The 25,340-nt window shown below is 52.5% G+C and overlaps 1 protein-coding gene across 13 annotated transcripts in view; it reads left to right on the top strand.

Moving 5' to 3' along the window:
- Window positions 1–25,340, top strand: part of CACNA1C (calcium voltage-gated channel subunit alpha1 C) — a 391,750-nt gene that overhangs the window by 307,830 nt on the left and 58,580 nt on the right. For all 13 annotated transcript variants that reach the window (XM_070371668.1, XM_070371667.1, XM_070371674.1 and 10 more), the window contains exons 11-18: window positions 1,187–1,213; window positions 10,097–10,257; window positions 11,071–11,296; window positions 21,137–21,344; window positions 22,230–22,350; window positions 23,619–23,733; window positions 24,442–24,562; window positions 24,884–24,953. In XM_070371668.1, the coding sequence (XP_070227769.1) occupies window positions 1,187–1,213; window positions 10,097–10,257; window positions 11,071–11,296; window positions 21,137–21,344; window positions 22,230–22,350; window positions 23,619–23,733; window positions 24,442–24,562; window positions 24,884–24,953 (1,049 nt within the window). The remainder of the gene's footprint in view (window positions 1–1,186; window positions 1,214–10,096; window positions 10,258–11,070; window positions 11,297–21,136; window positions 21,345–22,229; window positions 22,351–23,618; window positions 23,734–24,441; window positions 24,563–24,883; window positions 24,954–25,340) is intronic.

Genomic DNA, 25,340 nt, shown 5'->3' with positions numbered 1-25,340 from the left:
AGGCCTTAGAGGGAGAGGGTGTGGTCTGCACTGTACGGCCCCCAAGAGGATCCCTGGGATCTCCGGGCACTTTGGCAGAACGGCGAGGCTGACGGCCACCCACTCCAGTACGTGCTGTCAGTGAGGGGTCAGCTGCACAGCAAGCCAGGCCAGGCCGGAGGAGGGACACCTGACTGACCACTGCCCAGTGCAGCTTGACGACTTTTGCTTCCCCGTTAAACAGGGGTCCAAACCCACCCTTGGGCTGTGTGACTAGACCCTGTGCCCCGGCCAGCATCTTCAGTGGGATCAGTTATTAGCTGGCAGTTTGGAGCAGTAAAGGCTCTTGGCTCAGGTTCTCGGGCCCGGGAGATATAATTATCTCATGCACAATGGCTCTGCCACCTGTCACATCTTCTGGTTTAGTTTTTTTTTTAATGAAACATAACAAGAGGGGTTGTTTTCTTGCTTCACAGCAGAGCTCGCTTTGTGCTGAACTGGGAGGGCCGTCTGTGTTCTCCAACCCGTGACCCGAGCAGCACTTACTCCCCAGACACCTGGGCCATCCTGACACTCAGGCTTCGACCGACCAGTCTCAACTGCCTGCATGCTCTCTGCCCCAGCCACCCTCCCACGGGCCTCAGGGCCTCCTGGAAGGTTCCTGACCCACCCCCACACCACAGTGATCCTCGAGTCAGCCACGTGCACAGCCGCCGTGCTACTGCCCACAAGGGCCCAGGTCTTCAGGGCCTCACACCACCATCAGCATCAGGGGTTGTGCTCGGGAGTCCACCCGTTTCTTCAGGCCTAGGCTCAGCCCTCAGGCTTCTGTTCTCAGGGCGCTGGGTCTCAGCCAGCCTGTTTCCACCTGACGTCCAGCTGCCAAAGGCCGTATCTGCAGCAGGGGCTCCTGTCCTCCACCACGGTCCCCAGAGAGAGGCCCCAACATGTGGCCAGCCCGGCTGATGGTCTGAGGACACAACGCTGAGCTCTGGGGACCATATCTCCACTTAGAAGACGCTCAATTCATAGGTTTGCGGGCTGGGCTAGCCCTGTGTCTCGGCTTCAAACCCTCAAGCACCAGGAGGTGCTGACTGCAGAGCTCTCTCCCTGAAGCTGCTCCTTCCAGTGCCCACGTGGTCACCTGGGAACGTCTGAGAATCGAAGCAAACGTGTCATGTGCTAACGTCTCCTCTTTCCCTTTCAGCCACCGGATCTCCAAGTCGAAGTTCAGGTGAGTGGGACGCTCCTCTCCTGCAGGGTCCCCGGGGTCTGCCCCAGGTGGGGACCGAGCAAGGGGGCAACTGAGGTGGGGCTCAGGGCCTGGTGACTTAGTGTTCGTGGCAGCACCAGCCCGGGAGGTTGTGAGAGGCTGTGCCTCCCTCCCTTGTAAGATGAAGTCCAGTTGAGATAAGTGCCACACGCAGCTCTCTGCCGCTTTTGGCCATGTTTACAGGACTTGGTCGGAGAAGGCAATGGCACCCCACTCCAGTACTGTGCCTGGAAAATCCCATGGATGGACGAGCCTGGTAGGCAGCAGTCCATGGGGTCGCTAAGAGTCAGACGCGACTGAGCGACTTCACTTTCACTTTTCACTTTCATGCATTGGAGAAGGAAATGGCAACCCACTCCAGTGTTCTTGCCTGGAGAATCCCAGGGATGGGGGAGCCTAATAGGCTGCCGTCTATGGGGTCGCACAGAGTCGGACACGACTGAAGCGACTTAGCAGCAGCAGCAGCACAGGACTTGGTAAGATGAGGGCATGCGAGTTCCATCAGCACTGTCTCAGAGACTTCCACAGGGCCGTCCTCGCCCCATCCGCCCCTCCAGCCCCACTGCCTGTGTCCCCCATCTTGTCCCTTACACATCGAGGCTTCTGCATGGAGCCCTTCTTCCACCCGAATCATGGTGTCCCGGCCCCCTGCAGAACCTGGGCTCCTGTTAAGAAACTCGGCTGTCACCACATCTCGACACCTTCTATAGACTCCCCTCCCTTCCCGCATCACTCCGTTCAGACCTCTGTCACCGCCCTTACCATGTGGGCTCCTGCAACCCCAATACGCTCCATGGGCTTCCAGAGTGTGGTTTGCATGGAGCCAAGCTGAGCGCCGACTGGCGGCAGGCCGTCCCCTGGTTGTGTCGGACGTGAGGATGGGCATGGGAATTTACTCTCACAAAGCTTGCACTAGCCAGAAAACGTCGATTATGTTTTGTAATCGATCTAATCTCTCCCAGCCTCACCTACCACGTAGCAGGCACATGCATGCGTGCGTGTTAAGTCACTTTAGTCGTGTCCGAATCTGTGTGACCCCATGGACTGTAGCCCGCCAGGCTCCTCTGTCCGTGGGATTCTCCAGGCAAGAATACTGGAGTGGGTTGCCATGCACTCCTCCAGGGGACCTTCCCAACCCAAGGATCGAACCCGAGTCTCCTGCATTGCAGGTGGATTCTTTACCATCTGAGCCACCTGGGGAATCCCAGCAAGAGCAGAAACAGCGTTAGATTTTAGTCCAGCCAAGCAGAGCAACCCGAGTCCCTGAGGCTGAATGTTTAGTCCCTCTTCTTCCCTCTGCCCAGCTCCTCTCCTGGGTGGACAAGTGGGGTTAGGATTTCAAGATCCTGGAAGTACACAGGGGCTCAGTGAGGACTATGTTCTCTGGCCCCCAGGCTCTTTGAACCCATGGATGGGCTGCAGGAACCAGGCGCTAGCCCACGCTCCTGCCATCCATCACCACCTGCACCTGCCTGGGTGGAGCTCTAGGCTGAAGGCTGGTGCCCCCAGGTGCCCACAGACCCCATGCCCCAGCCAGGAGAGGCTCTCCGGCCCCAGGGTCCCGGCCTCCCTACGACTATCCCGGAGTTTCTAACACTGGCTCTGGGTCACTGGTGAGGGACCCTCTCCTCTTCCACCTTCTGCTCCCTGTTCCACTGGGGCTGGAAAACACAGGCTTTGTCTCTTTCCACTTCCTCTCAAGCTGAGACCTCCTTTACAATAAAAAACCTGAAGTCAAGTCTCCCTAAAATAGATCCCTGGTGGCTCAGACGGTAAAGTATCTGCCTGCAATGTGGGAGACCCAGGTTCGATCCCTGGGCCAGGAAGATCCCCTGGAGAAGGAAATGGCAACCCATCCCAGTACTCTTGCCTGGAAAATTCCATGGATGGAGGAGCCTGGTGGGCTACAGTCCATGGGGTCGCAAAGAGTTGGACACAACTGAGCAATTTCACTTTCACTTTCAAGTCTCCCAGGCCCAGGTCCTGTCACAGGAGAGAGCTTGAGAATGTAGCAAATCGTTTCTCTCCATAATACTCAAATCTCACTGCTTCTCCAGCATCTGGAGGGGCAGTGGTACCTTTTGGGGAGGGACAGATGGGCTGTCCTGCCCTGGAGGGGCGGCAGGTATCTCTTGGGGAGGGATGGATGGGTTGTCTTGCCCCAGAACAGCATTAGGCTTGACACAGACTCAAAGTGAAGTTCTGTTTCACAATCAAAGCTCAGAAAGCACTTTGTGTTCTGACAGTTCCAAAGCCTCCACGCAGGGAGATGGCCCAGGAACCAGGGTGTTCTGTGTCCAGTGCTCAAGGGTGTAGGCCATGCTCCTGGAGAAGAGGGAACACAGAGGCCCCACAACCCTAGACTCTGCCTGGCTTTGAGACAAGGCTCACCTGCTTGTCCTGGATGCCCCTCTAGGAAGGGCTCCTCCCCCAGCAGCTACGACTCAAGATGCAGCAGAAATACAGAGAGAAGGCTTTGTGTCCATCCCCAAAGGCTTATTCGCAGTAGGTTGACACCATCAGGAAATCCGTGTTCAAAAGAGGGTATTGTGGCCAAGGGGCACAGGGCCGCGTAGCTCACGCGTGGCCAAGTGGCTCATGCGTGGGTGCATCAGGACCCATGCCTGGGACCCGGGCAGCACCCTGTGATGAGGTCCTGCCTAGGGTTCCAAAACTGTTTCTTCTTGGCTGTGTCTGGGGTCAGGTGAGGGGTCCGTGGAACAGATACTGAGCAGAAACACAATACCAGCCACTTCCGCTGTTTCTAAAACTCTCTAGCAGCCACGTTGAAAAGTGAAAAAGAGCAGGTAAAATTAATCACAATATATTTTTATTTAAGCCAATGCATCTAAAACATCATTTCAAGATGTAATTAAATTATTATTTAAAGTATTACTTTAATGATATATTAATTTATATTAATTTTTCTACTAAATCTTCAAAGTCCAGTGTGCCCTTTACACTGCCTGCACGTCCAGTTTGGACTAGCCACGTGCACAGTAGCCACACACGGCCAGTGGCTCCCACACCAGACATTGTGACCCTACAGGGTCAGGTGGCAGCTACCTCACCCACGTCTTACAGTCTGATGCTGGCTCTGTGGAGGGAATGGCAAAGCTGGCAGTGGCCTGAAGATGCCACCGAATCACCAAGGTCCACCCTGACCAGCCTCTGTGGAGCAGACGCGGGAAAACTCCATCCTCACAGCCTCCGTCTATCTGACGGCGGCGACTGAGGTGGAGCAGGAGATGCAGGAGAAACACAGTAACAAAGGCAAAGAAGGGGAGCGAATTTCCACCACTCAGAAGTAACCCCGGAAACAGGGAGAAGCCTGTTTTACTCCAGTAGAGAATCTAAAATTTGAGTTTAAAAAAAAATATATTCTTGATCATTTTCTCAGTTTAACAATGACACATTGTAGAATCTGACCTACAAATGGCCTATTTGCAAGACAAGGATACAAAAATCACAGGATTTTTAAAAGAAATATTAGAGCACAAGTCTTAGGGAAATTCTGGCAAATTAATGGACTTACAATATTTGGGCAATATTAGAGTATTTTCTTGGTAAGCCGAGTCTCTACTTTGAGGAATTAGTTATAATAAGGAATTTTGTGACATTTGGGGCTCAAAATAGGACTTCAGCAGTTACGGAATAAAATGTTCTGAGGTCTTCTCAGTTTGAAGGGGTTAGCCAGGCAATGTGCTGGGGTTGGATCTGGGAGACATGGGGGTCTGAGGTGAACCCCTCAGGGGTCTGAGGTGAACCCCTTAGGGTCTGAGGTGAACTCCTTAGGGGTCTGAGGTGAACCCCTTCAGGTTTGAGGTGAACCCCTTGTGGGTCTGAGGCGAACCCCTTGGGGTCTGAGATGAACCCTTCGGGGTCTGAGGTGAACCCCTCAAGGGTCTGAGGTGAACCCTTCAGGGTCTGAGGTGAACCCCTCAAGGGTCTGAGGTGAATCCTTCAGGGTCTGAGGTGAACCCCTCAAGGGTCTGAGGCGAACCCCTCCAGGTTTAAGGTGAACCCCTTGTGGGTGTGAGGCGAACCCCTTGGGGGGTCTGAGGCAAACCCCTTGGGGGTCTGAGGCGAACCCCTTGGGGTCTGAGGCAAACCCCTTGGGGGTCTGAGGTGAACCCCTTGGGGGTCTGTGGTGAACCCCTCAGGGGTCTGAGGTGAACCCCTCCAGGTTTGAGGTGAACCCCTTGTGGGTCTGAGGCAAACCCCTTGGGGTCTGAGGTGAATCCCTCAGGGGTCTGAGGCGAACCCCTCAGGGTCTGATGTTTGGAAACCTGTCCCATCTTCAGAGAAATGTGCCCCCAAGTTCTCCCTTACCTCTGCCATCCCCTCAGCAACAAGGTACATGCCCAAATTTGCCCATCCTAATAGCCCGTTTTTAGGTTACTTTTGTATAAAATAATTAAATGTTGGCGTTTTCTGGGTTGCTGTTCTCCACTCTTTTCTCTGGAAAGAGTCCCAGGTGTCCGCCATTTGGTGTCTCCTGTCTAGATGCTTGTCCAGAATTCTGTGCTGGGCAGATTCTTCCAGGAGCACCACCCACTGTCCTCCTGACCCCAGCCCTGGGGTCTTAAGCCTTGTCCACACAGGCAGAGAGCAAGTCTGCGCACAGCTTGTCTCTGCTGCCCCACCTGCCTGCCCGGCCAGTGTTCCTGCTGTGGGGGCGTTGGGGGCAGGGAGCTACAGATCCATCACAAAGGGCAGGACTCTGCCCCTCAATCTCAGGACCTTGTGATCTCCATCTCGCTGGAGAGGCAGGAACCACACGTTAAACATACTGACTTAAAGGAAAGGAGCATCGTGTCCTCTGTGGAGCCTGGCTGGCTGCCCACGACAGGCTGGGAGGCCTTCCCCCAAGGCACCTACTAAGCCCGCCTGGCACCCAGCTCCCTTGGGGTCTGTCAACCATGTGAGCTTCCTGTCTGTGTGTTAACTGCTGAATGTGTAGTACCCGACTGGGATAGATGCTTAACAAATGCCTCTTGAGTGTGTAGCCAAGTGAGTAACATAGACAGTAAGTGTGTCTAGAGCTCCAAGGCTGGGACACCTAGAAAAGTGCATCATGGGGAAGGTGGGCCCCCCATCAAGCCCTGAAGCAAGGCTGGGACCCAAAAAAGAGGCTTGGTGGGGGGACAGCCATGTCAAGCAGAGTTGTCTGGTGGGACTACTGATACACGGTGAGAAGACGTGAGAGAGGATACATCCAAGCCCACCATGCCCTCTGGGTCTGCATCCAGAAAGTTCCACCTGTAGAGGAAATGACTTTGCCAGGGAGCGGAGGGAATGTGAATAACAGGTGAATTCCGCCTCCTTGCTTTATCATTTAATCTCTATATTCTCCATGCACATGTAAACACACAAATAAACTTACACATTCTAATAAACTATTACGTTTATTATACAGTAGGAAGCGTTGCCAGGAAACCAGTTGTCAAGCAAAGCTATATTTTGAAGAGTGGGAGGTGTGTAATTATCTTTAAATACTTTCTCTGGGTAGTAATTACTCCACCCCCACCCCAGCCCAAGCCCACGTGGCTCTCCTGAGTGGCTGTCACGCGAGCACACAATTCCACGGGCACCACCCTGACCGTCAGTCACAGTGGCTACCAGGGATCCACCAGAGCATCTCCAGACCCCCAGGACAGGCCCCCAGCACGTGGCACCTGTGTCCACCAGTCCCAGACTTGGGAACAGAACTTAGTCAAGCTTTCATCAGCATGAGACAGAGGTGGAGTTAGTTCCTCCAAACCCCAGAAGAAAGTGGCCACAATTCTATTAGCCTCTGAATCAGTTATGGCTGATTTCTGTAAATGAGATTGTCTCTATTCAAAACACATTCTTTGCAACTATAATGTTAACTATTGCCCACTTTTAAAATGCACAAAGTGAGAGTTGTTTTATTTGGGGCAAAGTGAGGACTATAGCCTGGGAGACAGCATCTCAGCTAGCTCTGAGAAACTGCTCCAAAGAGGCAGGGGGAAGGTCAGGATATACATGATTTTGGTGAAGGGGGAGTTCATACAATCAAGCACACATTTTTTGAAGGTTTCTGCTAGTCGTCTGTAGGTCACTGCTAGTCACGAGGAGCAGACATCACCATGAAGGATTTTAGTGTTTTTCTAGCTATAAGGAGATGTAAGACGTGGGCTCATGAAAACATCTCCTGAAAATATCTAACTCTCTCACGACCAGTCCTGCCAGCTTTTTCCAGAGCACAGAGGGCCTCATTTCTGCTCTCCACAGAGAACTCTTTGCAGGGGTGCTGAAGGTCAGCAGCTGCAGCAGCAGCACATGATTTAATCTTTGCAGAGGTAGATGGCAAGTGCCCGTGGCAAGGGTCAGTTTGTGTGTTGTTCATGCATGCGTACTCAGTCATGTCCGACTCTCTGTGACCCCGTGGACTGCAGCCCGCCAAGGGTCCTCTGTCCATGGGATTTCCCAGGCAAGAATACTGGGAAATACTGCCATTTCCCTCTTCAGGGGATCTTCCAACCCAGGGGTCGAACTCATATCTCCCATGTCTCTTGCATTGGCAGGCAGTTTCTTTACCACTGAGCCACCTTGACACTACTTAAGATTAGTGTCCTGAAATTGTTTTTCTGGGGAAAAAAATGTCTCCCAACTTTGTCTACAATATTACCCACCTCAGTCACAGGAGACAAGCAGAGTCTTGCCCTGGCCAGAGCAGGCACCTCAGCACTGCAGTCCAGCACTCCGAGGCCACACCCCCCAGTAGAGACCACCCTGTTGCCTTGTCTCCCTTCACTCCATCCCCACTCTTCCCTGACAGTCCGTCTAGGGGAATGGAAGGCCCACAGCGCACTTGGGAACCATCATTTTTCTGACCTCCGGGCATTTTTTCTCCGTGTGGTGACCCTCCCCCAGTGGCAGCCATCATCCCTGCCAAGGCTTGGTGCTCCCTGGAGGTGGTGTCCCTGCCCCCGAGGTGATGGAGGGCGGGGTCAGGTCAGAACCCTTCCTTCCCTCTCTGCTCTGCAGGCCACAAGCCAGGTTCTCCTGCAGCTCCCGGGCAGCCAGGCCTCCTTAGATATGCCCCCTTCCTAGTCTCAGAACAGATTCCAGCAGAGGCGTGGCAGCAGGATTTCCCACGGACCGTAGCCACAAAAATAACAGAGTAGAAATACAAAGTCAAGCTCTCCTGAAGGCCGTCTGGGGTGGGTGGAGTGTCCTAACAGCAGAGTCTAGGGACCTGGAGACCTAGGACATTGTGCAGATATGAGTGCAGGTGTCCAGTGCCTCGCTTCTGTCCACAAGTAGGGGCTCCGTCCTCAGCCGCCAGTGGGTGTGCCTACAGACACGACCTGCAGGTGCCTCCAGGCATTCCTCTGCAGGGGGCCCATGCTGGCGACTGGCTCTACGCCTCCCACCCTTTCTCTCTCCCCTGCATTTGGGGCCAGGGCCAAAGGCCTGCTAACCTGCCTCCAAAATCCGTCAGCTCATTGTCCTCTCTGCATGAGTGAAGCTGTAGCCTTCCTCATCTCCGGCCCAGCAGCCGGCTAAGCATCCCATCCCTGAGCTGACCCTTGACCGCATGGCTGTTTCATTGGCTGTTTGGTTTCTAGACCCAGATCCCCTCTCGAGGCAAAGCCCCACAGTCTCCCCTGCGCTCCCTTCCCTTCCCTCCTCGCACGGTGTGGGCATTTGTTAAATGTTTGGCCAACAGAATTACCAAATATAGCTGCATATTTTCTCAGTATTGAGAATGAAATTGGGGACAAGCTATAAACCCATCCACCAAAGTTATAAAATGCAAGTGTTTCCTTGGGATCTTCTGGCTCCATGGTTGTCATCTGTGGTTACATGAGAGAACCACCCGGAATCTTAACAAACAGCAATGGTATTTGTGGATGCTGTGTCACTTCAGTCGTGTCCGACTCTGCGGCCCCACAAACTGTAACCCGCTGGGTTCCTCTGTCCATGGGATTTCCCAGGCAAGAATACTGGAGTGAGTTGCCATTTCCTCCTCCAGGGGATCTTCCCAACCTAGAGATTGAACCCAAGCCTCTTGCATCTTCTGCATAGGTAGGAGGATTCTTTACCACTACCACCACCTAGGAAGCCCAACAGTATCTGGGGGGTATTTAAAAATAACTCCCAGACAATCAGATTTAACTGGTTTGGAGTTGGAACCTGGATACTGGTGGGGTTTTGTTATTAAGTTTCCCCATGGGATTCTAGGCACAGCCAGGTTTGATGGAAGTCTGTAACCAGAGGCCATGGGAGCGAGCGTCCCGCCACCCGTGGATTGGCTTTCAGGGCTCATGCGTGCTGTGAACTCGTGTTAGATATGGGGGGTTCTGCCCATTGTCCTGAACAGAACCCTCCATGAAGGCAAGAAGCTCTGTTGCTGACTCTTCCCACCCCCATAGACAAGGCGGCTAGGTGAGGGTGGGGCGCCTGGGCTGGGGAGTGGAGGGTGGGTAACACCACTGACTGACCCCAGCCGGTGTCAGTCCAGGAACCCAAACTCAAGGACCCTTGGCGTTCTTCTGAAAAGCAGGACAATGCCTGCTCTGCAGAGTTGTTTAAAGACTCAGATACCTCCCTTCAGCATCAGGCCAGACCCTCACACAAGGTTGACCCTGCATGGGGTCACAGACAAGGGGGCTATGGTCCCAGAGGAGCAGGACACCCTTCCCTGACCCAACTCCCACTGAGGCCACATTGCCAGCCATGAGCTGGTGACTGCAGTGGGATGCTGATCCCTCGGCCCTGGTGAAGCTGGGCCAGCTCAGGGGAAGGAGGTGTCCAGTGCAGGACCTGAACTCACAGCAGCCCTCTCCCGTCCCCCTCCTCTGCCCCTTCCAGCCGCTACTGGCGCCGGTGGAATCGGTTCTGCAGGAGGAAGTGCCGCGCGGCCGTGAAGTCCAGCATCTTCTACTGGCTGGTCATCTTCCTGGTTTTCCTCAACACACTCACCATCGCCTCCGAGCACTACAACCAGCCCCACTGGCTCACGGAAGTCCAAGGTGAGAGGCCACCAGCCCTCCTGTTACTCAGGCTGATGGGGTCTCTCCTGGGGGTGGACAAGGGGAGCAGGGCCAGGGACGAGGGGGCATTGGTCACCCCGGCCACACCATGGCCTGGCAGCTCACCAGCCAGTAAAGCAACACCAACTCACTGTACATAGACAGGACCCACCAGGCCAGCAATGCAGTCCGCCTGTCCCGGCGGTCACCACTGGGTCCAGGAGACCACGTGAGGAACAGTGGCTTGTTTAGCTCTGTCCTATCCTTAACTGCCCACCCATCGCTGCCTGTGGATTGCCACAGCCTGGCCTCCAGGTGTGCTGGCCCTCACCTGTGAGGGGCAGTGAGCACAAAGCCAGGGAGAGGACGAGGGTGGCCTGAGCCCAGGGACCTGTCCTCCACTGCTGTCAGTCCCACCACCCCTCACTGGGGTACCAACCCAAGAGTCAGGCAGACCCAGCCTGGACCCCAGGGAGTCTCTCGGAACTAGGAGGGCCCATCTCCTCCCAGTGACAAAGGCAGACAAGGACCCCCCCAGCTCCCACTCTTGCCTGGTGGGTCTGAGCAGACAGATTGCAGCCCCTCGAACCTCACTTCTTGTGTCTGGAAAATGGATGTGACAGCAGCTGGGCTGCCTGGAGAGCCGCTGTGGGGTGGGGGGACTCAGGGGGTGGGGGGGTGTCACTGGATGTGTGCCAAGGTTGTAACCAGACGAGTCACAGAGGGAGGGCCGTGTACGGGACCCAGCACGGGGTGTCCCTGCAGGGACCCCCACCCTCACCTTCTCTGCCCTGCCCCGGGCGGCCCCTGCAGACACGGCCAACAAGGCGCTGCTGGCCCTGTTCACGGCGGAGATGCTGCTCAAGATGTACAGCCTGGGCCTGCAGGCCTACTTCGTGTCGCTCTTCAACCGCTTCGACTGCTTCATCGTGTGCGGCGGCATCCTGGAGACCATCCTGGTGGAGACCAAGATCATGTCGCCGTTGGGCATCTCCGTGCTGCGTTGCGTGCGCCTCCTGCGGATATTTAAGATCACAAGGTGCGTGCCGCCCTCCCCTCCCCTCCTTGGAAGCTTTTCTTCCAAGGAGCAAGCGTCTTTTAATTTCGAGGCTGCAGTCGCCCTCCGCAGTGATTTTGGAGCCCAAGAGAATGAAGTCTGTCCCCGTTTGTACTTTTCCCCCATCTATTTGCCATGAAGTGATGGGACCAGATGCCATGATCTTAGTTTTTCCATGTGTAAGGATTCCAGTTTCTCTACTTTCTAAACTCTCTTGTCCATCTCCAGAGATAGGACTTAAAGGATTTTTGACTGACTCTGCTTGTTCCTCCTGGGGTTTGCCCAAAGCTATTTTTAATGTGGCATTTCAGGTGCCTTTTAAATAATTCTCAAAACCCCACCTGCCTGGGGCTTTGTCTCTGTTTGTTTGTTTTTTTAATTCCTATAGAAAAGAATTCTTGCTCCCAGGTATTGTCATAGTATCTTAATATTCATTCTATTTTTATCAACAATTTACCTATTTCTAATCTGAAACTACTGCCAAGAAACCATTTTAAGTCTGTCTTTATCCTCGAGCTTCCCAAAGCCACTCCACAAGAATTTTCAGATCCCCAGAAAGTCTGTGAACAGAACAATTTCATCATCTAATTAGAAGTTCCTTTGGAAAAGGTCATTGTCTTCCTGTTTTCCAGTCTCCAAACCCTCTGGGGGCTTCTGGAAGACGCCAGAGAGACTAGCTGTGGGGGAATCCCATGCCCGCTTCTGAACCTCATCCCTAATATGTTCCAGAGCCCAGAATGTGCCTAAAATAAGGTCTGGGAGTGTGCCTGGTGGTCCCCTGAGACGGGTCAGCCTGGCTCTGCCTCAAACAAGTCTGTTTTGCCCTCTTCTTTGAAAATCTCTCGGAGATGCTATTTTTAACAGTGTTTTCTGGACCAGTGATTGTGATTCTCAAACCAAGTTGTCCTCCTCAAAGGAGCTCATTAAGGATCTTCCCAAACCTAGAGATTTTAACCAGAAACCCCCAGGGTGTTCTGAGCCATGACTCTGATAACCTCACTTTGAGACACTCTGGCCTGATTTTCTGCAGCCATCTTTTGTCCTCTTTCTCGTCTAAAATTATGAACCTTCGTGTATAACTGGAAATCGTAGTCTTTTCTTGGCATTCACTTCTCTAGACTGTAGCCCCAACCCCATTAAGATGGTATTTCTGACGGCTCTCAACTGAGAACACTCGTAATGATGAAGACCTAACATGAATCCAGCCAAGTTTTTTAATTGATTTTTTCCTTCTTCTTCCTTTTTAAAAATTTATTTATTTTTAATTGAAGGATGATTACTTTATAATACTGTATTGGTTTCTGCCATACATCACCATGAATCAGCCACAGGTATACATATGTCCCCTCCCTCTTGAACCTCCCTCCCACCTCCCACCCCATCCCACCCCTCTAGGTTGTTACAGAGCCCCGTTTGTGTTCCCTGAGTCATACAGCAAATTCCCATTGGCCGTCTAATTTTCCATACGGTAACGTAGACGTTTCCATGCTACTCTCTCCATCCAGCCCACCAGCTCCGTCCCCCGCTGTGTCCACAAGCCTGTTCTCTGCGTCTGTGTCCCTGCTGCTGCCCTGCACCGACGTTCATCAGTGCCATTTGCTAGATTCTGTATATACGTGTTAATACACAGTATTTGTCTCTCTCTTTCTGATCTACTTCACTCTGTATAACAGGCTCTAGGTTCAACCACCCCATTAGAACTGATTCAAAAGTGTTCCTTTTTTATGGCTTATACTCCACTGTGTGTATATGTACCACAGCTTCTTTATCCATTCATCTGTTGATGGGCATCTAGGTTGCGTCCGTGACCTGCAATGAACATTAGGGTGCATGTGTCTTTTTTAATTTTGATTTCCTCAGGGTATACACCTAGCAGTGGGATTGCTGGGTCGTGTGGTAGTTTTATTCTTAAGGAATAGCTTTTTTTAAGGAATCTCCATACTGTCTTCCATAGTGGCCATATCAGTTTACATTCCCACAGACAGTGCAAGAGGGCTCCCTTTTCTCCACACCCTCTCCAGCATTATCGTCTGTAGATTTTTTTGGTGATGGCCATTCTGATATCTCAGAGAAGGCAATGGCACCCTACTCCAGTACTGTTGCCTGGAAAATCCCATGGACAGAGGAGCCTGGTAGGCGGCAGTCCATGGGGTCGCACAGAGTCGGACAGGACTGAGTGACTTCACTTTCACTTTTCACTTTCATGCATTGGAGAAGGAAATGGCAACCCACTCCAGTGTTCTTGCCTGGAGACTCCCAGGGACGGGGGAACCTGGTGGGCTGCCGTCTATGGGGTCGCACAGAGTTGGACAGGACTGAAGTGACTTAGCAGCAGCAGCATTCTGACATCTCACTGTAGCTTTGATTTGCATCCTCTACTAACGGCGACGTTGCGCATCTTTTCTTGTATTTATCAGTCGTCTGTGCATCTTCTTTGGAGAAATGCCTGTTTAGGTCTTTTGCCCACTTTTTGATTAGTTTGGTTTTCTGGCATGAGTTGTGTGAGCTGCTTATATATTTTGGAAATTAATCCTTTGTCAGTTGTTTCATTTGCTGTTATTTTCTCCCATTCTGAGGGTTGTCTTTCCACCTGCATTATCTTTGAGTGAATGACCAGGGAGGTGTGAGGTCCTTTCTCCGGCTTCGGGGCTCTGTGGGGTTCTAAGTGTTGCATGGTTTTACTGTCTAGTTTGTCTGCTGTTTGTCAGCCTGACATTTGCTCTGTGGGCAGGAGGAGGAGCTTTGGTTTGATTAGATCTGGATGCGATTCCAATTTACTAATTGCATCTCATTTTTTAAACAATTGGTCTTTAAGTGCACCACCATCCCTCTAGCCATTGCCATTTTCCTTTTGAAGCCCTAAATCCTTTCCTTGCTCCTGCAACTCCCTTCCCAGGCCCTGAGAAGTGAGACCAAGCTGACTTAGCATAGACAGCCCCACTGGTGAATCCTGACCACAGGGGCCCCACAGCCCAAAGCACAAACCCTCCAGTCTCTGAGCTTCTCGGTGTCCCTGTCAGTCTGGCCGTGAGCCACAGATCGCCCTCCCCCTGCCATCTCCCAGCCCTGACTCTTCCCAGGGACCCAGGGAGGTTCTGTGATTGTTGTGGGCCCCTATTATAAAGGTAACTTTGACATCCATCCACTTCCCAGGCTGGGGGCCCACAAGCCGGCCATCAGTGAGGAAGGTGCTGGTTTTCTGGGATTAAGGAGACAGGTGAGGATGACGCTCCACTTCCTGCCTCACCCCAACACGACCACAGGGCTGGCCAAGGGACTCTGAGAGGCTCAGGGAGCACCTCCCCAGTCCCATGGTCAAGGCAGGCTGCCCTGCCAATGTGACCAGGCTGCAGGCCCATGCGGGTCTGGCCCCTGCGTGACCGAAGCCTCTGAAGCAAACAGGAAAGACCCAGCCTTTGAGTTTGTTATCCAGGTGGGTTTGACTCTAGAGTCTCGGCCCCCAGATGAAGTGCAGGAAGGGGAACAGGAGGAACTAAACCAGCAGTTTCCACCCCAGGCCCAGGCCATCCCAGACCCTGACTGCCATGGTATGGAATCCTATCTGGCACCTCCTGGCCCAGCAAATGCCAGGTTCAACCTCAGCATCCCTCCAGGCTCTGGTGAGTCTGAGGGAACCAGGGTTTGACCCCTGCTGATTTGGTCCTTGGGCACCACATCCCCAGGACTCTATTTTATAACTGGAGGTTTCTCCCTTTTGACCCCCTCTCCCAATTCGCCCACCTCCCCCCACACGTCTGGGAATCACAGTCTGTTCTCCTGACACGTACCAGTGTGATGCATGGTCTGGCCATGGAAGGTCGGGAGCCTCAGACCTTATGTTATGGAAAAATCCATGGGGAGACGTCGGGGCCATGAACACCTGCTCCCTCGGTGATGGTCTTACCTGAATCCCTGATTAGCTCGCTCACTCGTTCATTCATTCTTCCCTATTGTCCTCTGTCCTTCCTTTAACGTCAGTGGATCAGATGTTTTTGGTGTGCTATGATTTATTTCTGTCTTAAGAGCACCAGCTGTGATACTTTTGTGGTTCTTCAGGGTGGCAGCTGGAAGGGGCAGGGGGAAAGGGCAGATGAGATGCTGACCTGGGTGGCAGGTGCCAGGAGGTGGTTTGCTGCTGAGGAGGTGAGGAGGCCTGAAGGGCAGCCCTGGGCCAGAGACATAGCTGTGCTTTACTGTGATGGGATGGGCCATGGGGGCCCCGTCACACCAGCATCTCGTGCAGAGAGCCACCCCACCATTGACTGAGGCGACTGGGGGCCCCTAGGGACACGAGCAGAAGGAGAAGAGGGTTCTCCCTTCTGGCCAGAGGCTCTGCCCCCGTCAGCCCCTCCAGACCTCCTCTACCACGCATTCCCACATCAGCTCCTGGCCCATGACAGGTGATACAACCTGCTCTCCATCACAGCCTCCACTCCCCGCAACCAAGGCCCTGTCTGCTCCCCAGCCAGCCCTCCTCCCCAACTCAGCGAGTTTTCTCTCTTGGGTCTGGGGCCTGCTAGGCTGGCGCCCCTGCTCCCCTGGCCAGCAGACAGCTCTGAGCCTCAGTGCTCAGAGGCTAGAATAGACTAGCCTAAGTCAATCAGGCTAGCCTAAATAGACTAGCCTAAGTCTATTCCCCTCATGTCCACAAGCCTCTGGAAAACTAAGGCACCGATGTTTATGGCCATTGTCTTTCCCAGAATATTCTATGCAGTTTAGGGGCTCTGTGACCTTAACCCACATGACCTTAACCCCTGCTCCCCACCACTGGCCGATACAGCTGGGTATTCTCGTTACAAACATGCTCCAGAGTTCTGGTTCCTAAGTACTGCCTTGCTGCCAGGAGCTGGTGCCCTCACAACAGTGGTCTTATGGCTGCAAGTGAGGCTTGGGAGTCGGCATGTAGGAAGTGGTCCCTCCTCAGCGCGTCCCTCCAGGCAGGTTTGGGAACTTTAAATTAAGCAGGGCGAGTGTTCTAGCCCCACAGAGATTCTCTGACTCCCTCGCTTCAAGCAGAATGGTCAGTACAGCCTCTACCTGACCAGGAGCCTGGCACACGTGCAGGGCTGGCCAGAATCACCTGAGGACAGAGACAGAGCAGGTGGAAGGAAAGCCTCTGCCCTCACAGTCTCAAGCCTGTTTGGTGAGACAGATGAGGAAGACGGATGAGCATTTCCGGAGCAAGAGCATGTAACTGTACATTGCTGTTGCTGTTTAGTTGCCGAGTCACATCTGACTCTTTGTGACCCCGTGGACTGTAGCCTGCCAGGCTGCTCTGTCCATGGGATGGTCCAGGCAAGAACACTGGGGTGGGTTGCTATTTCCTTCTCCAGAAATGTATCTTAACATTCTGCAAACAGAGAGCATGTGGCTGGCAGGCAGAGCAGAATGGAGAAAAGTGTCTGAAGGAGAAAGGAGCAGGAGAGACTCCAGGCTGGGGAGAAGGTCACGTTTACGTGCAAACTGCTGGCCCGTCTGCTTCTGTCACTTAATACGAAAGCCGTTCCCGGGAGAAAGGGGTCCGGCTGGGGTGCGGCTGCCACGCTGCAGTGGGGGTGGCTTGCATGTCACTGTCCTGAGCGGCAGAAATGATTCCCTGTCTGTCTCAGTGATAAGCTGGGAATATCTTAAGTGGAGGGGATTGAGGTTGTGACCTGGAAGGTGGCCAGGCAGGGGTGGCGCTGGGAGATACGAGAGGCTGGGTCCTGGCACGTGCCCAGCTGGAGGCCGTGTCCCTTTTGCTGCACCTGAACCGACCCTGTCCCAGGTCTCTGAGCCCTTCCAACCATTCGTGTCCCACCCCCTTTTCCAGGAGAGGGTTTTCCCCCTCCCCGTCCGCCCCCACAATGAAGGGCATCTGTGTTTACAGCCAGCCACAGGCTGGAGGGGTGCAGGAGGGATGGGGTTGGGTGGGGTGGTCGCAGCTCAGGGTTTCTGAAGCTTGGCTGTTTACCAGAATCCTCTGGGATCCTTGTGAAAAACAGGTTTCTGGGCCCCAACCACAGCTATTGAATCAGAACCTCCAGAAGAGAGGCTTTTTAAAGAACCAACTCTTTGAATAGGGTGAATCTGGGAAACCACAATAAGCCATGCACCCTCTCTTATCCATGAGCCACCCTGCCCACCCTCACCCGATGGGGACCCCACTCATGCCTGGGCTGGGTGGGGGGCTACATTCTGGAAAAAGAAAATTTTAATGTCTTTTTGTCTGAAGATCAAGAGTGGTAACAATAATTACTAACCTTTATCACCTGTGTGCCAGGCACTATAGTGAGGTATTTTTCTTTTTGAGTTGGAATTTATTTTTTTCTAGTTTAATTGAGAAATAATTGACATATGTCAGTGTCTCGGTTTAAGGTGTACAGCGTGATGGTCTGTTTTACATATATTGTAAAATGATAGGTTTAGTTAACATCTAACATCTCATAGAGATACAGTGTATTTAATAAAAAGAAAAAAAAATCCTTGTGCTGAGAACTCTTAGGATTGACTCTGTTGACAGCTTTCATATAAAACAGTGTTGGCTGCAGTCATTGTGTTGTACATTACATGCCTGGCATTTATTTATCTATAACTAAATAAATGCTCTCTTGCTTTTTCGATGATCCAGCGGATGTTGGCAATTTGATCTCTAGTTCCTCTGCCTTTTCTAAAACCAGCTTGAACATCTGGAAGTTCACGGTTCACGTATTGCTGAAGCCTGGCTTGGAGAATTTTGAGCATTACTTTACTAGCGTGTGAGATGAGTGCAATTGTGTGGTAGTTTTAGCATTCTCTGGCATTGCCTTTCTTTGGGATTGGAATGAAAACTGACCTTTTCCAGTCCTGTGGCCACTGCTCAGCATTCCAAATTTGCTGGCATATTGAGTGCAGCACTTTCACAGCACCATCTTTCAGGATTTGAAATAGCTCAACCAGAATTCCATCACTTCCACTAGCTTTAGCTCACTTGACTTCACATTCCACTAGCTTTGGCTCACTTGAGTTCACATTCCAGAATGTCTGGCTCTAGGTGAGTGATCACAACCATCATGATTATCTTGGTTGTGAAGATCTTTTTTGTAGAGTTCTTCTGTGTATTCTTGCCACTTCTTAATATCTTCTGCTTCTGTTAGGTCCATAACATTTCTGTCCTTTATCGAGCCCATCTTTGCATGAAATGTTCCCTTGGTATCTCTAATTTTCTTGAAGAGATCTCTAGTCATTCCCATTCTGTTGTTTTCCTCTATTTCTTTGCACTGATCGCTGAGGAAGGCTTTCTTATCTCTCCTTGCTATTCTTTGGAACTCTGCATTCAGATGCCTATATTTCCTTTTCTCCTTTGCTTTTTGCTTCTCTTCTTTTCACAGCTATTTGTAATGCCTCCTCAGACAGCCATTTTGCTTTATTGACTATGCCAAAGCATTTGACTGTGTGGATCACAATAAACTGTGGAAAATTCTGAAAGAGATGAAAATACCAGACCACCTGACCTGCCTCTTGAGAAACCTGTATGCAGGTCAGGAAGCAACAGTTAGAAGTGGACATGGAACAACAGACTGGTTCCAAATAGGAAAAGGAGTACGTCAAGGCTGTATATTGTCACCCTGCTTATTTAACATATATGCAGAGTACATCATGAGAAACGCTGGGCTGGAAGAAGCACAAGCTGGAATCAAGATTGCCGGGAGAAATATCAATAACCTCAGATATGCAGATGACACCACCCTTATGGCAGAAAGTGAAGAGGAACTCAAAAGCCTCTTGATGAAAGTGAAGTGGAGAGTGAAAAAATTGGCTTAAAGCTCAATATTCAGAAAACGAAGATCATGGCATCTGGTCCCATCACTTCATGGGAAATGGAGAAACAGTGGAAACAGTGTCAGACTTTATTTTGGGGGGCTCCAAAATCACTGCAGATGGTGACTGCAGCCACGAAATTAAAAGACGCTTACTCCTTGGAAGGAAAGTTATGACCAACCTAGATAGCATATTGAAAAGCAGAGACATTACTTTGCCAACAAAGGTCCGTCTAGTCAAGGCTATGGTTTTTCCAGTGGTCATGTATGGATGTGAGAGTTGGACTGTGAAGAAGGCTGAGCGCCGAAGAATTGATGCTTTTGAACTGTGGTGTTGGAGAAGACTCTTGAAAGTCCCTTGGACTGCAAGGAGATCCAACCAGTCCATTCTAAGGAGATCAGTCCTGGGTGTTTTTTGGAACGAATGATGCTAAAGCTGAAACTCCAGTACTTTGGCCACCTCATGCGAAGAGTTGACTCATTGGAAAAGACTCTGATGCTGGGAGGGATTGGGGACAGGAGGAGAAGGGGACGACAGAGGATGAGATGGCTGGATGGCATCACTGACTCGATGGACATGAGTTTAAGTGAACTCCGGGAGTCGGTGATGGACAGCGAGGCCTGGCGTGCTGCGATTCATGGGGTCGCAAAGAGTCAGACACAGCTAAGTGACTGAACTGAACTGAACTGAAATAAATGCTGCTGCTGCTGCTGCTAAGTTGCTTCAGTCATGTCCAACTCTGTGCTAGGAATTTGTAACTGGAAGTTGGTCCCTTTTGACCAGCTTCATCCAATTCCACCTGCCACCACCGCCTTGTCCCCGCTAATCACGAATCTGATCTCTTTTTCTGTGAGTTTCGTGAGGGGTTTTGTTTGGTTTTGCTTTTGTATTTTCTAGATTCCACATATAAATGAGATCGTATGGTATTTGTGTTTCTCTGTCTGACTTACTTCACTTAGCATAATACCTTCAAGGTTCATCCACATTGTTGCAAACAGCAACATTTCCTTCTTCTTTATGGCTAAGTAATACCCCATTGTAGATAATGTATACTGCATCTTCTTTATCCATTTATCCGTTCATGGACACTTAGGTTGTCTCGGCATCTTGGCTATTGTGAATAATGCTGCAATGGACGTATCATTTGGATATATCCCCAGAAGCAGAATTGCTGGGTCGTGTGGTAGTTCTATTCTTAATTTTCTTGAGGAAGCTTCATTTTGTTTTTCACAGTGACTGCACCAGTTTACATTATTCTCACCAGCAGTGCACAAGCGTTCCCTTTTCTCCACATTCTCGACAACACTTGTCTCTTGTCTTTTTGATGATAGGCATGCTAAAGGAGTGAGGTGATACCCTGTGGTTTTGATTTGCATTTCCCTGATGATTAGTGATGGTGAGCATCTTTTAACGTGTCTGTTAGCAACCTAGACGTCTTCTTTGGAGAAAAGTCTATTTAGGCCTTCTGTTCATTTTTTCTTTGGATTATTTGGGATGTTCTTTGTTTTTTGCTATTGAGTTGTATGCATTCTTCATATATGTTGAAGAATATGTCTTCGTATCTTAATCTCTTATCAGATATATGGTTTGCAAATATTTTTTCCCATTTTGTAGGTTTTTTCACTTCGCTGAAGAGTTTACTGTCAGAAGTTTTTAGTTTGATGTTGTCTGACTTGTTTATTTTTTTATTTTGTTGCCTGAGGGTGGAGCTTTTACAAAATCAGTATCACATGTAATCCTCCCAATAACACAATGAAGTACAAGCTGTCACTGCCCCTATTTCTTCAGGTAGGGAGAAGAAAGAAAGAAGGGAGGTTGAGCAACTTGCCCAAAGGCATGTGCAGAGCTGGGTCAGAACCAGGCTCCTGATCCTGGGCCCTGAACTGAGTCACTCACACTCCAACTGTGAGCTGGCCAGCGCAGTCCCACCACCATGCTGCCCCAAGGGAAGGGCAAAGAGCAGGAGCTGCAGTCATTCTCAAAGCCCCTGGTGGGTGTGGCAGGCGGAGGGAGGGGATGAAGCTGACGCCCCCTCATCCGCAGGTACTGGAACTCCCTGAGCAACCTGGTGGCATCCCTGCTGAACTCAGTGCGCTCCATTGCCTCGCTGCTGCTGCTGCTCTTCCTCTTCATCATCATCTTCTCCCTCCTGGGGATGCAGCTCTTTGGGGGGAAGTTCAACTTTGATGAGATGCAGACCCGGAGGAGCACCTTTGACAACTTCCCACAGTCCCTCCTCACCGTGTTTCAGGTATGGACCTTTCTCTGCCAGATCATGGCCGGGGAGGTGGGGGAGAGGGGGCAGAAAGCAGGTACCGGGGGAGCGGGGGAGCAGAGAGGAAGGGGCTTCCCACTCCCACGGAGCAGCCAAAGCCAGACCAGGTCGGTCACGGGAGCCCAGGAGCGTCTGTAGCTCCCCTCCCCCAAGCCCCACGGAATTCCACTCTTGGATGGACCCCTGGGGGGAGAAAAAAAAAGATTCAACTCAGTGGCTTAAAAATCTGTTTCTTAGCCATGGAAACTTTTATTCAAATACATTCAACATGAAAGCCCAAAATATCCACAAAAGAGAGCAGACGGCTCTTGCTGGGGAGGGGAGAGGAAGGGAGGTTGCTCCCAGGAAAATACGACCACCATCAAATTTGTGACTGTCGTACATCTGTTGGCTTGGGGCCAAGTTCAAGTAGCACTGAAGTTTAAAAGGAGATCCATTTACAGATTAAATTGAATGATAACGTGAATGTTGCCAAAATCTTATAGATGGTACCCAAAGTCCTCATGCTTGGGGAAGCCTGGGGGACCACGTGGCACCTCAGTGAACACGGTTACTTTGATGCCTTAGCCCTAGGGTTGGCTAACTGCAGCCACAGAGCACTGGGCCTGGGCTGTAGGAGGTGTTTTTCCCAGGAAGCGCTTACAGTTGGTCAATCATTTGTGGCGGTGGCCACACACTTAAAGGAGAGGGCTGGACCTGCAGGATCACAGCTCAGAGCCCCGGGAGGAAAGCGGGCGGTAGGAGGCGGGGAGAGGAGACAGGTGTCAGAGGTTTCTATATGGCAGGGGGCCGGGCAGGGGAGCTTCGGGCTTGCTGTTGGTCTAACGCTGTGTCCCTCGTTGGTGGGACTATGTCATTCAGATCCTGACCGGGGAGGACTGGAATTCGGTGATGTATGATGGGATCATGGCTTATGGCGGCCCCTCTTTTCCAGGGATGTTAGTCTGTATTTACTTCATCATCCTCTTCATCTGTGGAAATTGTATCCTTTGCGCCTGCCTCCCCCGCCCCCTGTTGCCCCCCTAACTTGTAGCTCAATGCCAGTAGGTGTGCCCAGCGGGTCCTGACCAGGGAGGACCCAGGGCAACCCTTCCCCAGAGAAGAAGGAAAAGGCACATGTCCAGCCCAGACCACCTTAGTGGTGCAGACAGGTCGGGATGGGAACCTGGAGCGGGGCCCGGGGGGGATGTGAGTCCATCCCCCTGAGCTGCCGGGGTCCAGGTGGGCAGTGCCCAGTGGTGTTGGCCTTGCAGCTGCCCACTCAGACCTCATCATGAGACACCTGCTGCCCTGGCTGGGGGCCTGCTGAGGGAGGAAAACCCTCACCCCGGAAGTGACCTTCACCTGTTGCCCTCCCTCTGAAGCTGCTCAGGGGGATGTTAGCCACAGGCAGACCGGACAGGCCACGGGCAGGTTCCCAGGTCCCCCACTGCAGGCAGCCCTCCCCTGTCATATCCCCCAGGGTACTGTGCAGAGAGGCTTGTAAAGTAGAATTACAGATGAGCTAGACTCAGAGGTCAGCTCGCAGCCTCAGACACACCCAGGGCTGTCCACCTAGTGTCCTGGAACCGGGGTGGAAATGGCAGCACCTGACCTAGCGGGCCCAGCGAGGCTGAACTGGGTACCGCGTGCCCAGCCCCTGCCCTTGGGGGCTGGGCCCCTCAGCTCCCCATGTGAACCAGAGCCACCCGGGGCCTGGGGTGGAGAGGGGCCTGACCGGCATTAACCTCTTGGCTGGACTGGCTCTGATCCGATTCTCTGACCCACGGTACATGCATCCGAGTCAAGGGCGGGGGAGAAGAAACAGCAGACTCCGCTCAGTCAGGAGCCCAGCTGACCCTTCTGGGGCCTCTGTCTGAACAAGGTCATGGCGGGAGTGGGCAGGGCGAGCGGGCACCTCCTGGTGGTGGTAATGACCGCCCAGCGCCACAGCCCACTGGAGGCAGCGCTGTTTCACAGTGTCACTTACAGGCGGTCGTCTCTGTGGGAAGCAGCATCGAAACCCAGCAATTAGAGCGAGGCTGGGCTCCCTGCCTCCCGCCCCCAGGCCCGGCCTGTGTGCCTGCCTGCTCCGGATCCCCCAGGAAACCCCAGGAAGCTAAGAGGGCGGTGCGGAGGGGAAGGGGGGCTCAGTGGGCTCGGAGCCCCTCCCCGTGGGGAACTCCGGCCCTGCACGTCCTGTCCTGGCCCCTGTGCCCACCCACCACCCCAAGTCCAAGGGTCATTTTCTTTAAGAATGGACACAAACAGATATCCTACTGAACGTGTTCTTGGCCATTGCTGTGGACAACCTGGCTGACGCCGAAAGCCTCACATCTGCCCAGAAGGAGGAGGAAGAGGAGAAGGAGAGGAAGAAGCTAGCCAGGTAACTGCGAGGCTCCCGGGCCAAACGCGGCCCGGCTCCAAAATGCCGTTCCCGTCAGTGCTCAGGAGAGGCTGGGCCTGCCCGGCTGTCCTTCTAGACGGAGTTAGGTGGGGGCCCCTACAGTGAGCTGGGCCTCTCCCCTATTCCTGGACATCACTCTAAGCGAGGAGCACCATGAATTACATCTCTGGTGAGGTGTCCTGTTTCCCCACGGGTCCAGGAGTTGGAGGACTCTCTTTTGAGAAGAGGGTCATAACAGATGGTGGGAATAGAGGATGGGATGGGAGGGCAGCCAGTCGGAGGAGAATCTGGAAAGATGATGCCTCCTCACTGTCCAGTAGCTCATCTCTGCTGACGAGCAGACAAGACAGGACCCCACGCCGTCCTCGTCCATGTCCAGACGGACGATCTGGGCCACACCTGTGCCAGATACTGAGCAGGTTCTCAGGAACCTTTGAATTAGATGGAGGCTGAGTCGGGGAGAAGCTGGGCATTCAGCTGAGTGCTGGACACAGCCTAGCAGGGGCAGAGACTGAGGAGGACAGAGCTGGGGGGAGGCCCAGTACCCCAAAGATTGATCCACACAGCAGGGCCCCCAGAAGACAGGTGGTCCCAGGCCCTGGTGGTCTGGACCCCAAGGGACCACAAGGGCAGCATCCTATTACTCTAGTCAACATCCCTTGCTCTCTTCTCCTGCTGACCCGCCAGGACTGCCAGCCCAGAGAAGAAGCAAGAGGTGGTAGAGAAGCCGGCCGTGGAGGAGACCAAAGAGGAGAAAATCGAGCTGAAATCCATCACGGCAGATGGAGAGTCCCCACCCGCCACCAAGGTATGGGCTGCTCTGCCAAGGAGCCAGGGCAGGGCTGGGAAGGGAGAGAGAGGGAGGGGGAGGGGGACAGCAGTGCTGGGTGGGCTGCTCTGCCCGAAGCCAGACACTGGGGGGGAGGGGAACAAAGAGGCCAGAGGAGGGGGACAGAGCCAGGGTGGGTGGGCGTGCAGAGGAGGAAGGCCAGCCTTCTGCTGGTGTCCTGAGGGTCATGTACAAAGGGACAGTTCAGCCTAGACTCGGGGGCAATTTCAAGACTACTGGAGGCCTCTAAACCATGGATCTTATCTAACCGGACCCTCCTCCTCTCCCTTGGCTGCCTAGATCAACATGGATGACCTCCAGCCCAACGAGAATGAGGACAAGAGCTCCTACCCCAACCAGGAAACCACAGGTACCAGCCCGCTGCCTGGCCTGGGGGAGGCCGTGGGGGGATGGTGGTGAACACCTGGCTCTAAAGCTGGGTGCCGGTCCCAGTTTCCCCACAAGCGGGGGCCTCACTTGATCCCCCAGCTCAGCTGCAGTATCACCGTTTATCCTCTGGGGGAAAACTTTGCTCAATTATTACTGTGGTAATGACAACAGAAGATTGAACACATTGTGTGGGAGCAGTGCCTTTGGGACTTTTGGAAGCCGGATTCCATATACATGTAAGGTTTATTACAGCCTGTGTTGTAAAATCGCTATTAAGTTACATAACTTATTAGGATAACATATGTCGCAGCATCTTGCTTGGTTAATAATAATAGTAAATCCCAAATCTGTCCTGCCCGCTCCCGGG

Source organism: Bos mutus, chromosome 5 (genome assembly GCF_027580195.1).
Source record: "Bos mutus isolate GX-2022 chromosome 5, NWIPB_WYAK_1.1, whole genome shotgun sequence".
Classification (NCBI taxonomy): Eukaryota; Metazoa; Chordata; class Mammalia; order Artiodactyla; family Bovidae; genus Bos; species Bos mutus.
Note: the sequence above shows the minus strand (reverse complement) of the source record. Positions and strands in the feature narration are given on the sequence as shown.